This window comes from Macaca mulatta, chromosome 6 (assembly GCF_049350105.2).
Source record: "Macaca mulatta isolate MMU2019108-1 chromosome 6, T2T-MMU8v2.0, whole genome shotgun sequence".
Classification (NCBI taxonomy): domain Eukaryota; kingdom Metazoa; phylum Chordata; class Mammalia; order Primates; family Cercopithecidae; genus Macaca; species Macaca mulatta.
The window spans coordinates 32612773-32635710 of record NC_133411.1 but is presented as its reverse complement, the minus strand read 5'-3'; the positions used below and the strand labels follow the sequence as shown (position 1 = coordinate 32635710).

The 22938-nt window shown below is 38.8% G+C and overlaps 1 protein-coding gene across 2 annotated transcripts in view; it reads right to left on the bottom strand.

The window, feature by feature from the left end:
* CDH6 (cadherin 6) overlaps positions 1-22938 on the bottom strand; it is a 136173-nt gene that overhangs the window by 45892 nt on the left and 67343 nt on the right. For both annotated transcript variants that reach the window (XM_015139786.3, XM_015139785.3), the window contains exon 2: positions 17864-18219. In XM_015139786.3, the coding sequence (XP_014995272.2) occupies positions 17864-18091 (228 nt within the window). In that variant the 5' untranslated portion in view covers positions 18092-18219. The remainder of the gene's footprint in view (positions 1-17863; positions 18220-22938) is intronic.

Genomic DNA, 22938 nt, shown 5'->3' with positions numbered 1-22938 from the left:
TTACTTTTTTTCTATAAACTTCTCTTCTTTCTTCACTTCATTCATTTGATCTTCAATCACTGATACCCTTTCTTCCACTTGGTCGAATTGGCTACTGAAGCTTGGGCATGTGTCACATAGTTCTCATGCCATGGTTTTCAGCTCCATCAGGTTATTTAAGGTCTTCTCTACACTGTTTATTCTAGTTAGTCATTCATCTAGTCTTTTTTCAAGGTTTTTAGCTTCTTTGCGATGGGTTGGAACATCTTCCTGCAGCTCGGAGAAGTTTGTTATTACCCATCATCTGAAGCCTTCTTCTCTAAACTCGTCAGTCATTCTCCATACAGCTTTGTTCCTTTGCTGGTGAGGAGTTGCATTCCTTTGGAGGAGAAGAGGCATCCTGATTTTTAGAATTTTCAGCTTTTCTGTTCTGGTTTCTCCCCATCTTTGTGGTTTTATCCATCTTTGGTCTTTGATGGTGGTGACGTACAGATGGCGTTTTGGTGTGGGTGTTCTTTCTGTTTGCTAGTTTTCCTTCTAACAGTCAGGACCCTCAGCTGTGGGTCTGTTGGAGTTTGCTGGAGGTCCACTCCAGATGCTGTTTGCCTGGGTATCACCAACGGAGGCTGCAGAACAGCGAATATTGCAGAATGGAAAATGTTACTACCTGATTCTTCCTCTGGAAGCTTCATCTCAGAGGGGCACCTGGCTGAATGAAGTGTCAGTCGGCCCCTACTGGGAGATGCCTCCCAGTTAGGCTACTTGGGAGTCAGGGACCCACTTGAGGAAGCAGTCTGCCCGTTCTCATAACTCAAACTTCGTGCTGGGAGAACCACTACTCTCTTCAAAGCTGTCAGACAGGGACGTTTAAGTCTGCAGAAGTTTCTGCTGCCTTTTGTTCAGCTATGCCCTGCCCCCAGAGGTGGAGTCTACAGAGTCAGGCAGGCCTCCTTGAGCTGCAGTGGGCTGCAACCAGTTTGAGCTTCCCAGCTGCTTTGTTTACCTACTCAAGCCTCAGCAATGGTGGACACCCCTTCCCCAGCCTCTCTGCAGCCTTGCAGTTTGATCTCAGATTGCTGTGCTAGCAGTGAGCAAGGCTCCATGGGCGTGGGACCCTCTGAGCCAGGCACAGGATATAATCTCCTGGTGTGCCATTTGCTAAGACTGTTGGAAAAGTGCAGTATTAGAGTGGGAGTGTCCCGATTTTCCAGGTACTGTCTGTCACAGCTTCCCTTGGCTAGCAAAGGGAATTCTCAGACCCCTTGCATTTCCTGGGTGACGCAATGCCCCACCCAGCTTCAGCTCACACTCCGTGGGCTGCACCCACTGTCCGACAAACCCTGAGATGAACCTGGTACCTCAGTTGGAAATGCAGAAATCACCCGTCTTTTGCGTCACTCATGCTGTGAGCTGTAGACTGGAGCTGTTCCTATTTGGCCATCTTGGAACCTCCTCCCATGATTCCATTCTTATCCCCTCTTAAGTGATGATGCAACTGAGGCAATACAGGAGGTAAATCACTTCTCAGCATGACAGCATGAATAAGAGCAAGATTTGAGTCCAGGTGGCCTACTCTATTAACCACAATACATTTTTTCCTCCATTTTTACATTTAGTTCTACAAACATTCATTAAAGGCTTACTCTGTACCAAACAATATTTTGAGTTACAAAGAATTATCTAGTTCAGTGTTTTTCACTGCTCTATTGGCATTTTGAGCTACGTAACTGTTTGGGGAGCTGTCCCATACATTATAGGATGTTCAGCAGAGTCCTTGGTCCCTACTAGATGCCAGTAGCGTCATTCCAAGTTGTGACAGCCAAAAATGTCTCCAGATATTTCCAAATGTCCCCTGGGGCCAGAAAATTGAGAACACTGATCAAGCTTTTAAATCTGTGTGTCTGTCTATCTATGTATCTATCTCCTATCTGTCTTTCCATCCATCCATCCATCCATCCATCCATCCATCCATCCATCCATCCATCCTTCCTTCCATCTTTCTTATCAATACGTACCTTGTGACTTTTAAAATACACTTAAATAATATCATAAAGGATCTGTATTTGCAGAGATTCTGCATAACCCTACTCAATTCAATTTTTTATCTTTTGTTACATTTAATAACCCCTGAAACAGACTTGTGTCGTGTGGAGGATAATTTTTGACAAAGTGCTAAAAGCAAAAGAAGTTTAAGCCTAAACACAACAGAAATTTACTAATTCCCTTGACAATCATTTTTTTTACACTCAATACCTTGAATTTCATGTCAGAAGTAACAGAATAACTTAAATGAACACAACTTTAGAGTGATAATAGTGGTAGTAGGCAGACTAATGCACCCACTCCCCTAAAGATGTCCACGTCCTAATTCCCGGGACCTGTGACTGTGTTTCCGCACATGGAAAAAAGGACTTTATGCATGTGATCAAGATAAGGATTTTGAGATGGGGAGATTATGTTGGATCACCCAGGTGAGCCCAAGGTAATGGCAAGGGTCCTTACAAGGGAAAGAGACAGGGGAGAGTTGGAGTGAGAGATGGAAATGTGATGATAGGAGCTGAGGACAGGGAGAGAGAGAGAGAGAAGAAGAAAGGAAGAGAGAGAGAGAGAATTTGAAGCCCTTATGCTTCTGGCCTTGAAGATGGAGGAAGGCGCCATGAGCTGAGAAGCCGAGGAATTCAGGTGGTATCTAGAAGCTGGAAAAGACGGGAAATGGATCCTTCCCTGAAGCCTCCATAAAGACATCTTGCAGACACCTTGATTTAAGCCCAGTGAAACCCATTTCTGACCTCTAGAATTATAAGATGATAAATTTGTATTGTGTTAAGACACAAATCTGTGGTGACTTGTTACAGCAGGAACAAGAAACTAAGACAGTAGCTCCATATTTCTGAAATGCAAGGTGAACTGAAACTGCCTGTGGTCCTTCAAGAATCCCAATGGAGGAGGGAAGAAAACTAACCCTTCCTGAATGCTTTACTGTGTATCAGGTACTGCAAAAATGCTTAGTGTGTTGCCATCCATTAATTCTCACAATGACTCCAAGGGGCAACTTTTATTTTCTCCATTTTTTCAGGTTAGGAAACTGAGGCCAGAGAGATTAAGTAATTTATCCAAAGTTAAGTGCAGAGCCAGAAAGGATACCAAGGCCTGCCTGACTCCAAAGTCTACTCTCATTCACATCAAAGCAACCCTACCCACACTGATTATAAACATTTCTGTATTCCTTGTATTTATTATATCAGACCCCAGGCTAAGTTATTCGTAAATTCTACTGGCACAAATGATACAAACTATAATAAATGTTATTGTTCATTTGGGATTTGTCAATTAAACAAATGCCTTTTGGTTTATTAACTGCATAAAGTTGTTTCCCCAAAAAGGCATTGTTTACTGCTTTATGCTTGGCTTTTGAAGTCCAAGGTCCCTCTCGCCTTGGCAGACTGTGACATTAGTCTCAGCTCCTGCTTAGTCTAACATTTTCATTTTCAAAAAGCCAGTGGTAAATCAAGCTGAGAGCCAGATCCCAGTCAAAAATTGATTTAGTAAGGCATCGTAATTCACCAGTTAGAATACTACCTTTTTGCCTTATGTGTAATCTCTTCAGCAATCCCAAAAAAGAACACACACACACACACACACACACACACACACACACACCCCACACACACACACTCCCCCAGCCCCCTTTCTCTTTCTCCCTCTCTCTCTCTTTCTGTTTGACACATATGCCTTGGAGGAGAACATCAATAGATAAAATGCAGGCGTTTGAGATATGATAATTCAAAGGGCAGAAATTCAAAAAAATGTGTTCCTTAATAGCAAATGGACTTTTTCCAAAATGTGTTCTTCTTGAAAGGTAAAAAATATGTTGGATATTATATTCTTTTATGTTGACTTTTACTTAGGATCTAAAAAGTTAAAGCTATGTATCTCTATAAGACAAATGACTATTTTTTACTTAAATTCATAACTCTCAAGCATCCTGTATGTGCACAATAAATGATGAGTAAATTTAATTCTATAACCTCTCATACTGTCAGGGAATTAATGGCAAATGATTCTAGGAAAGAAGATAATGAGTTCATTTATTAGTTTTTTTTTTTTGCTTGGGAACCAGCTTAGATTTCAAAAGCTCTCCTCCTCCCTCCTCATATTGAAAGCTCCCTTTCTCGTTTCTCTTTTGTCCTTCTTCTTCTCCTCCTCTCCTCTTCCTCCTCCATTTCAAAAGCTCTCCTTCTCCCCGTCCTCCTCCTTCAGTTAAAGAAACCAACTGGAACACTAGTGAACAGAAATTCATACTATCTGATGGCCCCGGCTGGGGAAAGTGTCCTCACTGTGATGTCAGTGGCATGAACTTTTGTGCTCCTCTCCCTCCCATTTATGTCATTGTTTCATTTGTCCACCATATCTGAAATACTCTCTGCTACTTTAATATTTTAATAATGTGATATAGGGAAAGAGTATCAGACTTAAACCCCTAAAGAAAGCTGAACTCTAGTCTCAGCTTTGGTATTGTGCTGGCAATAGCCCTGCAGTCCCTGAACTCCTCTGAGCCTATGTTTGCTCACACGCAAAAGGAATGAATCATGTTCAACTAGACAGTGGTTATGTGGATTCTCTGAGGAAGTTCAACTAGACAGTGGTTCTGTGGATCACCTGAGGAAGTTCAACTAGAGAGTGGTTCTGTGGATCACCTGAGGACGTTCAACTAGAGAGTGGTTATGTGGATCACCTGAGGAAGTTCAACTAGAGAGTGGTTATGTAGATCACCTGAGAAAGTTCAACTAGACAGTGGTTATGTGGATCACCTGAGGAAGTTCAACTAGACAGTGGTTATGTGGATCACCTGAGGAAGTTCAACTAGACAGTGGTTATGTGGATCACCTGAGGAAGTTCAACTAGACAGTGGTTATGTGGATCACCTGAGGAAGTTCAACTAGACAGTGGTTATGTGGATCACCTGAGGAAGTTCAACTAGACAGTGGTTATGTGGATCACCTGAGGAAGTTCAACTAGACAGTGGTTATGTGGATCACCTGAGGAAGTTCAACTAGACAGTGGTTATGTGGATCACCTGAGGACGTTCAACTAGAGAGTGGTTATGTGGATCACCTGAGGAATGCTTGTGCATGTGACAGCATTTTATAAGCTGTAAAGCTAGACACAGTACGAGACAATATTATCATTGCTCTCTAGTTTCACTACAAGTTTTCTGCCATGAAACTCTGCTAAAAGGTAATCTGTGATGACTCGTAGCCTGCCAGGGAATACTTTCTCTTGTGTTGAATTCTCTTTTCTCTCTCTCCCATCCTAGACCTTCCCCTTCTTTAGGTGTTACTTGCTGGTTTGTGTGGCAGTCAAGATTTTGACGGCCACATTATCATTTTAAAACTCAGGGAAGCGATGTCTACTGTTGAAAAGCAGGTAAAATGAAATGAAGCGCCACCACTCAACTTAGCCCAAGTCACTTAATTTTCTCGATTTGACTTGAAGACTCTATTTTCCTTTAAGAGGCAAGTGGATTGGTAATCAGCAAGATCATAGCTTTAATATAAGCTAAATAGCCACCCTTTGTTTTTTCTTTTAACATATATGTGGTTGGGAGGATAGACAGAATAGTCAAGGCACAAACAGGATAAGAAAGTACAGTTGGCCTTTGAACAACATGAATTTGAACTGCATGGGTCCACTTATACTTAGATTTTTCTTCTGCCTCTGCCACCCCTGAGGCAGCAAGACCAACCCCTCCTCCTCCTCACCCTCCCAAACATGAAGGCTATGAGGATGAAGACCTTTAAGTGATCCACCTCCACTTAATCAATAGTAAACATATTTTCCCTTCCTTATGATTTTCTTATTTATTTTTATTATTATGAATATATTTTTGAGGCAGGGTCTCACTCTGTCACCCAGGCCAGAGTGCAGTGGCATGATCTTTCTCACTGCAGTCTTGACCTCCCGGTCTCAAGAGATCCTCTGACCTCAGGTAGCTGAGACTACAGTGCATGCCACCATGCCTGGCTAACTTTTTGTAATTTTTTCTTTTTTGGTAGAGATGGGGTTTTGCCATGTTGCCCAGGCTGGTCTGGAACTTCTGGGCTCAAGTGATCCACCCACCTCGGCCTCCCGAAGTTCTGGGATTACAAACATGAGCCATTGTGCCCAGCCATGATTTTCTGAACAACATTTTCTTTTCTCTAGCTTACTTTAAAAGTACAGTATATAACAATATAACACACAAAATATGTGTTAAGGCTTCCAGTCAATGGCAGGCCATTTGTAGCTAAGTTTTTGGGGAGTCAAAAGCTATACAAGAATTTTCAACTGTGCAGGTTGGTGCCCTCAACCCTTGGGTTGTTCAATGGTCAAGTATAACGCTTTTCTTATTTCCTAAAGGGGAACTTTGCTTCCTGGCGGGGGTATTGATCCTCACTGACCCCTAATACCTCTGACCCCTCAAAAAGTCTCATGCTCCAGAGTAATAAGGAAATGGGCCAGATTTTTATGTTTCACAATTTATGAAAACAAAACAAAACAAAACAATCCAGCATGCTAAAGCTTTGTATAACTATTTTAAAGCAGGATTTTCTCTACATTTCCTCTTTTGTGCTGCTTTTCTGATTTGTACTCACAAGTAGTAGAAAGCATTAAGATGAGATTATTTTCCAGAAATGATTGTTTTCTGTGAGAACTCAAAATATGTTGATTAAAAGATACAGTTGGTTAAAAGAATGTCATTATATAGAATTTTTCTGTCCCTACATTATCACATTTCTCTCTATAGCTGATATTTTTGTGAATCGTTGCAATCAACAATCTCAGGTTTTAAATGATTTCTCTTTTACTGAACACTTGAATTGTCTGTACAATGTAGCTTCCTAGCAATTTTAAGAAAAAGAAATTTGCTTTCCATTGGCCAAATCTGTTTGCCTTTTTCTCATTTTGTTTCAAACTTTCTTCTACCGAGACACTAAATAATGTCTGATTTTAATTTGTAAATGTCTCAAAGGAACCAGCTTTCATGATACAATATTATTTGTTATGTCTTTTCTTATTTTTCTTGTTAGTTTGTGCATGGACCACCACAGTGTTGTCTTCAGTTTCTTTGTTTTGCACTAAGGAAGCTTGAGTTTTCTTCTTTTGTATTATAAAATATTTGTGCCATTTTGATATGAAATTTCCAGAGGTAGTTTTCATAGAAAGACTTTCATAATATACTTGGTTTATATGTTTACTATCTAAAATATCCTTGAACTTTAAAGACATTAGATTTTCCATTGTCAAGCTAATACCACAAAACACTACCAATGATACTCATACCAAATCATTGCATCAATCAATTGGGAGGCATAGAAATCAAATGTCAACGTGGTGACTGTAGTTAATATTGTACTGTATACTTAAAATTGGCTAAGGGAATAGATCTTAAATGTTCTCATCACACACACAAATACACATGCACACAAATGGTAACTATGAGGTGATGGATATGCTAATTAGCATGATAGTAATCATTTCACAATGTATATCAAAATATATTGTACTTCCTAAATATATATAATTTTTATCAATTATACCTCAATAAAGCTGGAAAAACTAGAAAGTAGCTTTTAGATAACAAGGTGGTTTTTTAATATTTTGTGCTCACTGTAGCTTAATTCAAGTAGTATTTGGCTGTTTTTATGTGCAAAAATATGTGCTAGGCACTATTGGGTATATAAGGATGAGTACGACATGTAGGCTAGGGTCTTGCAGAGTTTGCAAAGATGTAAGTATTCCAAAGTTTGCATTAAATGTCTGAAGTACTAATTGAAAGAGTAGGTCTGGGATCCAATTTGAAACACTGCTCAATATATTTAAGGTCAAAGTTCAACCTTAAACAAAGAATTAATTATTCTACTCTTAAAAAGGTGAAACATTCAGGGTAATTAAGTAATTAAATCAATAGCAATTTTCTCATAATAAAACTTTGGTTCAATTATATAAGGAGATTATGATATTAATCCTAACTTAACTGTGATAACAATTCCTATTTAAAACCTTATTATAACCCAAGTGAAAAGATCATTTAAAAAATTGTTGGGCATCTTAAACTTTCTTATTACAAAGAAACAAGAGTTAACCAGATTCTATAATAACATTCATGGCAATTGAAATAATATAAACCCCAAGCTGTACCATAAAATGATGATGATTTCAAATGAAAGGATAAATATCCTTAAATAGAGGGGAATCTACCAGTTGCCAGGGATCCTCAAACAATGTGAGGTGTCGTGTGCATATTATTTTTCTTATAGTTAGAATAATAAAGGCAACTTCATATTTTTATATAAACTCATGCCCCGAATTGCTGTTGATGCATCAGACTCAGCTGCCTTCACTGCTTTGGCACCATCTTCTGACCCATAATACTTGGCTTCACAACATTGGCCATGAGTGGGATCACCTGTTCACCTTCGGCTCTTCTTTCTCTCCATTTCACCTGTTGTTTGAAGGCACCCTTCACAGCAGGGCACCTTCCCTCCTTACGCGGGTCTTGCTTCAGTTCCTTACTACTAAGTGTGATGTGTCGGGCCCTGTTCTAAGCCTTTTCTGTGTATTAACTTATTTAATAATCACCTCGATAATTTTATGACTCTTTTCATTTAACAGTTAAGGAATCAAGGGGGCACAGGGAGATTAAATTACTTGCCTAATATTACACACATAGTCAGAAGTGCAGCTGAAGCTGAAACATAGACAGTCTGCCCATGCCATTGACTTATACTCTCTAGCGAGTAACTGTGGAATGAATGAAAAGGATTTTCTCTCCAAATCTATTCCAAAAAGGCCATAACTGAGATAACTTCAACTACCTTCCTAACTACAATCTCTATTCCCTCTAGTGGGCATTAAATCTCACATTCAGAGTGATATTTCAAGCTTTTTGTTATGCCCTCATCACTGCCCTTAAGTCCTTTGAAACACACCAACTCACCTAAAATATTTATTCATATTTTTCTCACATGTATATATTTAATCTTTTAAAATGCCTCTCTTTTTTGTGCATATATATTCTCTGTGAAAAAAAAAAATGGAAGAAACTATAAATGCTTTCCCTGGGAAATATTTTGGCATGCTTCTTCTCTTCTTATTCCAGGTCACGTAATTTCAAATTTGACTCCTTACATGGGCCTTTGAGGATACCCATTACTTTTACATATGTATTGATAATTGTGATAAAAAAGCTCTAATTTTCTTGTGGGGAATTCTGTACTTCTTTTTGATCTACCTTCAATTCTAAATGGAAAGAAAGGTTTGCAAAGAACACTGATATATTTAGCATGTTCATGATGGTTATATTTTGTTGTCATCTTGGTAACTGGCAAAATAAAAGCTTGTAGGAAGATAGGAATTTGCTCCCAGCAGCCTACACCAACACACACACAGAGTTGCCCCCTCCAGGTTGCAATGGCACATTGACATCTAAACATAATCTCCTAATTTGATGAAGCCTATCAAAGGGAGGACCCCTCCCAAACGTCTGTTTATTTTTGGTAAATGTGGGTGGAACATAAGGAAGACATTTTTAAATTTGGCTAGAGAGGTTGAGGCCTCTAAAAGTTAAATGTATAATTCTGGTTACAATGTATTTTTGGCTTTTCATATCAATGTAAATGAAAAATACCAGTGGTTTAGGAATCTGTTGATGCTTGGTTACAATATGTCAGGAATTTATTATCTGATTTTTTAAATAAAGTTTAGTCACAATTAAAATTAGGGATTTTTGTTCTACCAAAAAGAGACACGGACTCACATGTTCAGTGCAGCATTATTCACAACAGTAAAGACATGGAATCAACCTAGGTGCCCATCAGTGGTAGACTGGATAAAGAAAATGTGGTATGTATACATCGTGGAATACTATGCAACCATAAAAAACAATGAAATCATGTCCTTTGCAACAACATGGATGTAGCTGGAGGCCATGATCCTAAGTGAGTTAACACAAGAATAGAAAACCAAATATGGCATGTTCTCACTTATAAGTGGGAGCTAAACATTGGGTACTCATGGACGTAAGGATGGCAACAGTAGGCACTGGGGACTACTAGAGTGGGGAGGGAGGTGGGAGGGAGAGGGGCAGAAGTGGAAAAACTTACTGTAGAGTACTATGCTCAGTACCTAGGTGGTGGATCAGCTGTACCCCAAACCTCGCTTCACGGAATATAACCAACTAACAAACCTGCACATGTACTCTGAATCTAAAATCAAGTTGAAAACAATTAGAGATCTTGATTTGAAAAGAAATGTAAAGTAGGATGTTGGCATTCAGCTTATTTATATTCCCATCTGCTACTACAGACCCATATTATGACAAAAAAAATGAACTCTGGTGCAATCAGTATTTACATGGTTTACTAATACTATGAACAAGTTATGCTGATCAATAAAGAAATACTTAAAAATGCCTATGGAAGAGATGCAAAGGGCTGTGTCCATAATGAGCACGGGAGCCTCTCTAACCTTGCAACAACTTCTACTCTCTGTTTAACACGTTGGGGTGTGGAAGTAACAGCTACAGTGGGAACAAAAAGGATGCAAACCCTTCACTCTTTACTTGACTCCTTGTTTGTTTGTTTATTTTTTTGAGACAGAGTCTCATTCTCTTGCCCAGGCTGGGAGTGCAGGCGCAGTCTCCGCTCACTGCAACCTTCGCCTCCCAGGTTCAAGCGATTCTCATGCCTCAGTCTCCTGAGCAGCTGGGATTACAGGCACGCGCTACCACGGTAGCCCGGCTAATTTTTGTATTTTTAGTAGAGATGGGGTTTTGCCATGTTGCCCAGGCTGGTCTCGAATTCCTGACCTGAAGTGATATGCCTGCCTCGGCCTCCCAAAGTGCTGGGATTACAGGCCTAAGCCACACGCCCAGCTCTAGCCCTCCATTTTGTTCAACAAATTGAATTCAAGCAGGAGGCTCTAGGATTCCACCGGCATGATGAAAGGGAAGGTGGAGGATCTGGGATTGGCTCCTTATGAGGCTGTGTCTATTACTCTGCTGTGCGGTTGGCCAAGGTAAGAGTTGCCTTGGGTTTGTGACGAAGGCCAGACATTTTAACTTTTCTGCTTTCCACATGAGCTGTGCACAGAGGGAAGTTTAAGAGCCAGAGAACTGCTGCTATACAAGACATTCGTTTTCTTAGTATCAAATAGCAAATTGAAACTTTTGTCATTAAGAAAGTGAAACCAGTTGGTTTCACTTTCAGTGGAAACAAATGAGGATTATTTCCAATAACGGCTGTTGAGAAGTTACTTCTAGAAATATTTTCTAAGAAGTATATCCAATGGGCAAGTGTGTGCATGCACTTTCTCTTAAATATGCTAACTCATAGAAATATAAAAATGTTAGTTAAATGGCTGAGCATTAAATTTAAATGAAGAAGAAGAGAGATATGCCCAACGGCACTTGCCCTGATTCAGGGAGAAAAGATTATTGCAGGTCATTGAACCAGAACAGAAGTTTAGAGAGGGTTATCAAGGGAAAGAAAAAGACACTTAAAAAAAAATCACAGTGACCAGAAAGATCACTAATTGTGTATCTCCTTTTAAAATGCTCACATGTAACTATTTTGAATACCACTAATGTGTTCTGGAAATTAAAAAGTAAAAGGAATGTGCATAACAATAATGCAAACATATTCGTGCAGCTCTTTAAAAGTCGCCTTAAAAAAATTTTTTCTCTCTACCTTTGGGTTTCACACAATACATTCTCAGTAAGTTTTTGTGGTATTGCGTAGAATGCAATCATTGAACACCAACGCACGTTCCGGGTTTTTTTTTTTTTTTCTACTTGTGCTTCAAAATGGCTTTGTAAAGTGGACATACAGGGGAGGGTATATAACTGAGTAGCTAGGTGGCCAGACAGTATCGTCTGTCGGGGTCTTAGCAATGTGAGACAGTGGCCTGAAATACTTGACTGCTCTGAGCCTTAATTTACTCATCTGTAACACAGGGATGGAAACAGTATCCATGCATTAGGGTTGCTGCGATAATCCAATGAGATAACCCATTTGAAGCGCCTAGACAGGGTTTAGAACAAAGTAGTGCTCAGAAAATATCAGCTATGACGATGCTTTCATCTGACATTGCTATTTGAAGCAATAAGTGGTTCAGAGACTCGCTGAATCACGCATGGAATTAGTGCCAGGAGGTTTCTACTCTTCAGCTTATGCTCTTTTTAGGAAAAAACAAATTAGTGTAAGAATTAAAAAAAGCAACATTTCAACGATGGCATCTTTTAACCTTTCAGAATGGATAAAATATTGCTTCATGTTTACTAATTTGGATCATGTAATTATAGTAACAAATAATTGCTCATTTCTAATTTTAAAGGTGTGTATGGCTGACAACTTTTATTTTTACGGTCTGTTAAAACATTACTGTCTAATTATCTTGAGAAGAGTGGCTTCACTGAATTGGGTAGACATTAATTTTAAAGACTGAGGATAAAGGCATATTGGAAAGCCTATATGTTAGAGCTTCAAATAGAACCCACATTTTCATAATATTTAAAAAAAATACAGGCTATCAATTTTTTTTTGAAAACTGTCCCCCCAAAACCATCACCAACTTCCATCAGAAAATGCCTGTGAAAGTATACAGTTCATTATATTCCATAAAAACAGATCTCCTGGCATGTTACTAAAAATAGAAACACCTCGAATGCTTTAGTGGAGGCTGGTCTTATGTATACATCGTGTGGAAGGAGGAGTTAAGGAACATTGTGGAAGATAAAATGGAGCAGATGGGAATTAAGTGTTGCTGTAGCTGTTGAATGGCACTGTGCAAATCATCTGCCTAAAGTTAGGCATAATTCTGATATTTTAAGTAAATTCATCTTTGTATTAATGAATGCCTGTGTCTTTAAAATCTAATCTGTATCTACATCTACCTGTGCTCTTTTTTTCTTATGGAAATGATGGTTTCCCATAAGAATGGTAGACTATCTACCAAGATGATCGGTAGACTATCTACCAATCATCGCCAGGAAATTGCAACATTACAGAAAACAGGCTACAGAGTTACAGGGATCTCTGAAAATGTGGAATGATAAGGCTTCCCTCCATTTTTCTACTATATTAAGTTTACATAAGCCAAAGATAACCGAAGTGGATTTTGTACAAAAATAAAACACTCTTTTCTTTAGCCCATGACAAGAAAATATGTACCTCTTTGTGTTTTCTGTGTCAGTGTGAGGACTCTTTCACTCTGCTGGTTGTTCAATCTCTAAATCTCTGACCCTTTGAACTCCAGCTTTCAGACCTTTGGCTTCTCCATCTGATTAATTGGGAGGTCCTGGCAATTCTCCCTCTGCGGTACAAGCTAACACTTGCTCTGTCTTTAGATGGGGTTCAAACACCTAGGAAGCTCTGCTGAGCCCCAGAGCCTGGTTGGCTCTTCTCCTTTTTATTTTGATAACACTTTGTGGATGCCCAATTTATCACTGAACTTGCCACATTTTGTTATCACGATTGGCAGTAACATCCTCCTAGGACAGTGGTTCCCAAATTTGGCAACACGTTAGAATCATAAATAATTAAAAACCAACGAAATCAGAATGTCTGGGGAGGTGAGACCCACGGAAGGCATTTTTAAAAGCAGCACTTCTCAAATTTTAACATGCATACGATTCACCTGGGGATCATGTTAAAATGCAGGTTTCTGATTCACTCAGATTGGAGGTGGGGCCTGAGACTCTGCATTCCTAACAAGTTCCCAGGTGACGCAGATGCCACTCAAGCTAAAGCAGCTCCAAGCAGCCCCCAAATGGAGATGCGGTTTAGAAAACAATCACATCCCGGTTTTATATCTGAAACTCACAAACTCAGAAACTTACCCAATACAGGACCATTTATTTCCTCCTATCCTGTTACCTCTCCCTGCCAGCACCATTTTAAGTGAGTGGAAGTTGACATTTTCTCGTAAATCAGAATTTGTTTTGTCAATATTTCAGCTATAATGGGCTTTCTCCACTATTCCTCCCCACCTTGTCTTGTCCGTGTCTCTGCATTCATCTCACTGGCAACAGAACGCAGTGGAAGGTTGAGCAAGGTTAAGATGGAGCAGCAAGGTCTCGCTGCAGTTGCTTGTGCTTCAGTTGTAAAGCACCATCTTGTCTATTCTCGTCATTGCCACTCCAGCCCCTGGACTCCTCTTTGGCTGCTGTGACGCCCACCGCCAGCCATGACCCTCTCTCTTTTTTTTTTTTTCTCTTCTACACCTGAAAGCCCTTTGTTTCCCTCACTGATTCTCATTTTCCTCACTCCACCATCCTCATGATGACTTACCACAAATTAATTTGCGTCATCATAATTTCGAATCAACACAAAGACAGATGTTTATAATGTAAACATTTCTTCTATGTTAAGTTTTATTTTCTCAACAGTATTACTTTTCCTCAGTTAATGCTTCTATCCTTCCACATACAGATAGATCCTTTGAGTGTTAGGCACCCACGATGGGCTCGGAGTGATTTTTATTTAGTAGTAATCTGCTTAAATAGCATGATTAAAGGTTCTATTAGCCTTGGTACACCTTTATATGTCAACCTAACTATTCTAATTGTTCCCAGAGTATGCACTGAGGCAACCTGGGTTGCAGGAGGGAGCTGACCAGGAAATATTTTTAAATTTGGAGGGATGGCCTGGTGTGGTGGTTCGTGCCTGTAGTCTCAGTTAGTTGGGAGGCTGGGGCGGGAGGACAGCTTGAGCCCGGGAAGCCAAGACTACAGTAAGCGGAGATTGTGCTGCTGAACTTAAACCTGGGTGACAGAGCAAGACCACAGTTCAAACAAGAAGAAAAATAAAAAATAAAAAAAAAAAAGGAGGGAAAAGGAGAGAAATTCAGCAGCACGTGACCTCTCCAGACCCCTTGCGAATTACTCGCTCAAGGTAGTTCACAGTTTCAACAGTAGGTGGTGCTGCATTCCTTTCAATGATTTATATTTATAAAGCTGGGTTTTCCATAGTGGCTGTAATAGAAAGCAATTACAGTGCAAAAATCAAGGTGGAAAAGGAAAGGAGAGGGCTGTGTCCAATCTGATTGAGAAATTGTGCCATGCTCAAGAGATGCACACATACCATTTGTAACTGTGGTTAAGAGTGAAATAAATTTTTTTTGTCCATTTATGTGTATTTTTTCAAATAATTATTCAGTTGTTAAAGCAAAAATTCTTATTAAGTTGTTTGAGTCTAAGTATTTAATACATGGCACTATAAGGTATTTCTTTGAGCCTAAGGGCTCTGTGAAAAAGGGCTCTGTGAACCAAGAAAGTTTTGGAACCTCGGCTCTGGTCTAATCATTTTTTTCCTGCCAAGAGCTTGCTGACCTAGTGGAGCAGGATAATCGCATCAGGTGTATCTTTTATTCCAGGTAAATTAAAGGTGGACCAACTTGTGGCCACAAATGAGGGGCAACTCTCTCCTTTATCTTTTTTAAAAATGTATTTTTTCTATTATTTTTAATTGTGGTAAAAAATACTCATCTAATTGTTTGATCTGTTGATATCATATAACTTCAAAGAGGAATTTGAGAAAATGTCATATCAACAGTTCAGAACCACCTTTAACACATGTCTGATACAGCCATGGCGGCAACTTTGACAACTTCAGCCCTTGATTTTTTTTTCCAGCAAATATCTCATGTGTTATAACTACAAGGAGAAGAAGGAGGGGCAGCAGGGAAGGACAGGTGATGAGGAGGGAGGGAAATTTATCTAGTTGCCAATAAAATATCCAAATCCAACTAATCCAGTCAAAGCTGTGGTTGTGAAGAGATTTTGCCATGATTCTCTGTATTTTCCACCGAGCTTTGTTAATTACCTCATTTTACTTCTGCAGTGATATGAAAGTCAATATGCCACTTCAATGTGTTACACATGGATTTAATAGAACATGTACGATGGATTTTTACCAATAATAGTAACTTCTTTATGCACCTACTCTGTCCCTGCCACTAGTGCCTGTATCACTTTACTGCAACTCCATCAGGTAGGTATTGCTGCATGCACTTTCCGGATGAAGAAATGAAAGTCCAGAAAGGTGAACAACATGTCCTGCGTCACATAATTGGCAACTGGCAGCACAGTGACGCATTCTTGGATCTGCTCGAGTCCATAGCTTGTAACTTTTCCCCATGGCACTATTACTTCTCATAATTATAATTGTAAAACTGATTCTTATGTGGGTTTAGCCACTGCTGTTTGTAGTATCCTGAAATAACCTGCCCCAACACCCCCACCCCCACTTTTTTTTAACGAATATGTGGCATTATAGGTGTAAAATGGCATCACAATTGGAGAGGAAAACTGGAAAGGAAAAAGGGGAACCATCACTTAGATAAAGCACTTTTTAAAACTTAATCTTCTATGGCAACAATGCTATTTGTGTTGTAAAAAGTGCGTTAAAGATTTTAAGATGATGATTATTTTTTACAACCATCACCCGATTCACCTAGTTCTCTTCAAATTTCACAAAGGAAATGGAGTGAAGTACAAGTAGCTGAACTGTCTTTAGTAGTCACACAGAGTGTGAATTTCACAGCAAATACATGGCTAGATCCTTGGGGATCTGTGTTGATGTTCACCCCTTCACCAAATGCTTCCTCTCTCACTTTATTCCACATTAATAATTCACATCATTGGAATACTTCCTGGTTACGTCAGCCCAAGCCGAGGATGGCTTCTCTTCATTTATGGTGGTAAATACTTAAAGAGAATATTTACATATGGTTATTCAGGGATATTTGATCACAGATTGAAGTGTGAACATGCAGCCTTTAGAATCTGCAGAATGTATGTTTTTTGCATGATAATATAGATGTCTTAAAATCATAGCTGTAATCATAAATGAATGCCTTTTCTCATGTATCTATTTATGTTCATTATCAGTTTGTTTAGGAAGGGATATGTGACAATGATTTTTAAAAAAATCAATATTACCTTATGAGGCATGGAACCTACAAAGTACAAGCCTGTAGCCCTGTTTTTTCTTTGACATCTTTTCAGTATGCAGATATTCTGCAACAAGGAGGGAGCCGATGATAAAATTCCAACGAAACTCATGATGACAGGCTCACCAAGCTGTTTCCCTGACTCAGCTCCAGTAATCTGTGAGGGCTATAATAAGCGATGCCTCCTCACTTTACTTTCTGGAGTCAATAAAATGGTCAGATGATATTTGGAAAGAGTACTTTTACATAAGCATTTTTCTCTTTTACAAATTTTGCCACAGTTAAATCACAAGATTTTGAAATACCTGTTTTTTTTGCCAACTATTTGAGATAAGACTAAACAGTAGCAGCAGCAGAAGCTGCCAAATCTAAGGCAGTGGTGGGTTTTGACAGCCAAGGGCTCCATTTGGCCAGAGAATGATGGTGCTATAGGTAGCAGAGTTAAGGAGTAGTTAATTTGAACTGGGCCAAAGGACTATAGCTCAGAATATTTGCTTTTAGAATGAGAGAAAAAGGAGCCTTCCTTTCCTTACAGCTTAATCTCTCCATTCCTATTTTTAATACACCCGACTTTATAGAATAGCCAGACCACATTTTTTAAGCTACAGTAAAAATTAAAGGATTTATGATAATCCTATGCGGTTGGTTGTGGGTGTTTCACTTTCAACTGGAGCATTTTCTCTCTCTTTGTTGCAGGGCTAACATTTCTCAGCTTTTTGCTACAGTCTTCTTTCCGAAACTACTCAAGTGAAAAAAAAAAAAAAGTCTTAACCAGATAAGCAACAATTCTTACTATATTGGGGAATAGTTCACATCCTCCCCGTCTATTTATTAGAAGTAACTTCTTCGGGCTTTTAAACTCAGAATGTCAAAGCACTCAAAGGAATCCTACCTTGCCCACATACTGATAATCCGATCCTGTGTATTCCTCCAGGAGAAAGAACTGATTCCACATCCAGCTCCTTTTTGAACGGTTCAGCTCATTTTTGCTGTTTCCAGAGAGCTCCAGGGCCCTTTTCTTTGCTGGGAAACCACTAGTCCTCTTAGATAGTGGAGTTGAGAGGGTTGGGTAGGGCTGGCCCACCCAAAAGAGCAGCAAGAAGTAGCGGTAAGTTCTCATGCTGATGGCACCGTCGCGTCTCTGGGTAGTGAGTGCCCCTCTCTTGGAAGTGCCTTTTTCACTGCACCGTATCCAGCCTCATTCCTCCTTCCTTCGTTAATGTTCTTTGCTTGGCTCTCAGAGGATATCTGGAAAGAATAATAACATATCAAGCATTTTTAGAGATGCTTAAAATTCAGTGTTAGAGCAAATAGGCTGGAAAAAAAGAGGACAGAAATTTGAATAGCAAAACAACAAAAAAAGTTGGCTATCAATTTTGAAATGAAGGAGACGATCTTCCAGACATGCTAAATGGAAGGCATGTGCTGGGTAGGAAGCTGTTGTTTTCTTTCTCCTTTTCTACCGCTTAAAAATCCTATTTTAAGGAATAGTGTTGCTATAGGTCAATGTGCCAGAATGGATTATTGCGCTACTCTTTTACCTTGGAATATGTGGGCTGAGATCTGGTAGAAAAAATGAGTTTGTGTTTCTGATTCTATTTGCATATTTATCCTCATGAACAAGTCTAAGGCAAAGAATATCACAGACCATTTGAATTCAATTGAAAATGGATAATGTTGAAATTTCGCTAAAATGTATTGAATCCCTGAGATGTGCCAGGCGTGAGTCAGGCAGAGCCAGCTCTGCAGACTCTTGGCTTCGGAGATGAGCTGTGATAGGACCTTTGGGTCAAATAAGGCTGGAAAAGACCATACACCTTCTCTTCAGAGTGCAGATTAGCATATCAAAGTGCCTGAAATAAAGTTTTTAAAGTGATATTTTGCAACAATAAAGATAAGCCTATACATATTTAATCCAGCATTTCCCAAACTTGTCCAGAAAACTTTTTTTTTTTTCCTTAGAGGACCTAATAATACTATAGGATGGGGGAGTAAGCAACCTATAGAATTTGTATTAAATAGACTGTAAGAATTAAATGAGCAATTCTATTCAAATTTCGTTAGGAAATCCTAAACCTTATCTATAAATTTTTGCCTTTATCATAAACAATCAGGCATATTTGTTAAAACTGGTAAAATTACAATTACATTTGTTATAACAAAAATTACAGTTGCACAGTTGCTAGGTAATTTTCACAGATGTATCAAACATATCTAAGTACCACAGTGAGGGCCATCAACTGTAAGAACTGTAACAAACTGTAACAAAAATGTCAGTTACTATACTTGTGGGTGATAGCTTTCCGTGGGAAATATTAATTTTCAAAAACACAATCTACCATAAAAAAAAATCCTGGTGACCAGATTTGCTTGGTATAGATGTCCCAAATTAGTTTACTAGTTTATGCAATTAAAGTCATATATGCCTATATCTCCTTTAGAAATTTTTTCCACCTTTTTTTGGAGAAAAAACAGTAAATTACTCATTTGTCTTACTATCTGATCTAGAAAAAACATTCTTAAATATACTAACAACAACAACAACAACAAAAAGGAAGTGTTTTGTAATGCGGAACGTAATAGTAATTGAACTGGTACATTTACTCTAAACCATGCAGATCAAGAACATGTTTTAGGTAATCTGATTGGTATTTTTTTCTCTACATCAGAAAAGATTGGTTCACTTGATTCTTGTCATTCTACCAGGTAAATGTATATGTGACAGGTTTTTGTTTTTTACTCCAGCAATGAGTAATTATAGCCACCTAATATGTGGCTTAGTCAAAGCCTTCTGTTGAAAGATAAGTGAAATAATTTATAATATTCGGCATTTTAAATCCTTTATTCCATTATTATGCGTCTTCTTGACAGCAGGCTGGGGAAGTTGAAAATTCCACAGGTAAGTAAATTAGTACTGCGACAATTAGCCATACTGGAAAAATGCCAGGCAACAGTATACTTGTCATAATGCAGCCTTGGTACAGGTGTGGAATGACTGACGATCAATTAGGTATAAATGATTCTTCTCTCTCCTCATAGATGGTATATAAAGGGGACGGAGAGTGCATATGGAGAACAGCCCTCTAAAGACATCTATTCATTTTTAGTAGCCGAGATTACACTGAGGTTGATTCTGTGGAAATTACATTTTTCTTAATTTCTCTCATTCTCCATTATTTGCAAAGACAAATCCTGCAGTGAAGAATTACACGTCTGCTGCTGCACTCCATGAGCACCCCATGGTGCTGGCAGGAAAGAGGGATATGGAGAAAGGAGGTGTCAGCTGTTTAAAAGGCAGACTCCTGAAGGCCGTTTTAGAGAAAAATCGATCCCTGTGGGTGTTGTGTGCAAACTCTACAAGCTGTTGCCACTTGAATATTAAATATTAGTTCTTTTTAATATCACAGATACCAAAATGTCAAGTATTTCATTTTTTACTTAGTTGGTAATGAGCTTTTAAGTGATAAAAATTTAAGTAGTATTTCCAAGTAGGCTACAACATCTGACTTTGCTACAACCCAGCTCTTTTTGTATCAACTTGATAGGGTGCATCCTTGTTAAAAACTTAATATATGTAATTGAATTACTATGATCAATATGCTCAAACTCATATTTGATGTTAGTTTTTTAGAGAGAGAGATTTCTCTGTGAAATTCTATAGTTTTTAAAAAAACCCCTTTAAACTGTTGAATATATAACGTAGCAATTCTCATTTAATATTTCTTAATAGGCAGGATTGCATAGTGGTTATGATCATCAGTGCTAGAGTCTGCAACATTAGTCTCTGTGAACCTGAAAAAATGGTTTAATCTCAATCTACCTCAGTTTCTTTATTCTGTAAATGGGGTAATGATACTATCCACTTCATAGGGTGTTACAAGGATTAAATGAGGCATTACATGCGAACCACTTAGAACAGTGCCTGGCATTTGGTAAGGTATTAATAAGTATTAGGTATTCTAATCACTAATTATTCTTGTTATTCTCATTTGTATTGCATGTATAGAATCCATCTACAACACATTGCAAACATCTGCAGAAGATAGTTTATTGATCAGAAAACATCTCCAAGCAAGTCAAAATTTTCTTAGAATTAAATAATAGAAGCACTTGAAAAATCTATAGTAATTTATATACTCATTGTTTTCTTTCATGTGGACTTCAATTCAGCATTTAACAGTAGTGGTATAGAAACAGGGAAGGCAGAGACACTGTGTGCCTTGTCACCACTGTTTGCATGAAGGAGAAGAATATGGGCCAAAAAGAAAGTTCACTGGAGGGTGGACTCATTCATAGAATCTATATTTTCTTCTTTCCATTTTATTACGTTAAGGTTTTAAAAGTCGTCCTTATTCAGGTGAAAGAAAATCGGAACTAGCTTTCACTCAGTAATTTTGCCCCTATAAAAATGGGACTGGTAATTAACATACTGATACTATTCTAATGTTATATCAGAAAAGAATTTGATAAGTTAAAATGAATGATATCTGCTATGGTTTGAATATCTGCCCCCTCCAAAGCTCATGTTGAAATTTAATCCCTCATGTGGCAGTATCAAAAGGTGGGGATTTTAAGACATGATTGGATTGTGAGGGTTCTTTCTGCCCTCATGAATGGATTAATCTGTGGATCAATCAGTTATCATGAGAGTGGGACTGGTGGCTCTATAAGAAGAGGAAGAGAGGCCAAGTGTGGTGGCCCACGCCTGTAATTCCAGCACTTTGGGAGGCCAAGGCGAGTGGATCACCTGAGGTCAGGAATTTGAGACCAGCCTGGCCAACATGGTGAAACCCCATCTCTACCAAAAAAAAAAAAAAAAAAAAAAAAAAAAAAAAATTAGCTGGGCATGGTGGCTGGTGCCTGTAATCCCAGCTACTCAGGAGGCTGAGGCAGGAAAATTGCTTGAACCCGGGAGGCGGAGGTTGCAGTGAGCCGTGATCATGCCATTGCACTCCAGCCTGGGCGACAAGAGCAAAACTCTGTCTGGAAAAAAAAAAGAAAAAAAAAAAAAAAAAAGACCTGGATCACATGTTAGCATGCTGAGCCCCCCTTACCATGTGACACTCTGCAAAGTCCTCACCAGATGTGGCACCTCGACCTTGCACTTAGCCTCCATAACTTTAAATAAAATCCTTTTCTTTATAAATTATCCAGTTTCAGGTATTCTGTTATAAGCAATAGAAAAGGAACTAAAACAATTCCAAATTTTAGATTTTACTTAACCTAAAAGACAGTAAATGGGAAAACAATTAGTGTGCTGCAAGTATGCCCCTAAATGCAAAAAACAGGATTCTTACTGTGCAGAACCGTCAGATGTTCAAGCAAAGGAAGACAATGGCCCAGAAGCAGGCAAAGTAGAGGGGAACCATGTGGTAAGTGGCAGTCAGATGTGGTGGCTCATTTTGTAGATGTCAGGAAGTAAATGGAAAGGGGAAAGAAGTAAGGGCATGCTCAGATACTGAACTTAAAATAGAAGGCAGGGTATTCAGTCACAAAATACCTGAACTAGATGGTGGGAGGGGGGGAAAGCAAAACAAAATAGATGTTGTACCTTTTTGCTGCCCTCACTCTGCCCTCCATTCCCTCTTAGCATTAGGAGCCAATCAATTAGAAACATGAACAACTCTATAAAAATAAAACGTGAACTACCTAATTACAGTCTAATGACATTTTGCAGTGGATGTAAAAGGCTACTTAATAGACTGTGTCTCTTCTTTCCTTTTTGTTGGGATCTTAGTTTTTTGTGAGAACTTTCTATTTTCTATAAGGAATCGTTTGTATGCTCGGAAATTTGATATGCACAAGTGGTTGGTGGTCAAGAAAACTAGTTTGAATCTTTGCAGAACCCTATTTCATTGATGACTAGAAGGTAATTGAGATGCTCATGGATAGCAGGGCAAGGCCCACATAGCTTTGGTAATTGCATACTTTGAAAATTTATTTGCCTGGCAGCCAATATGCATATGT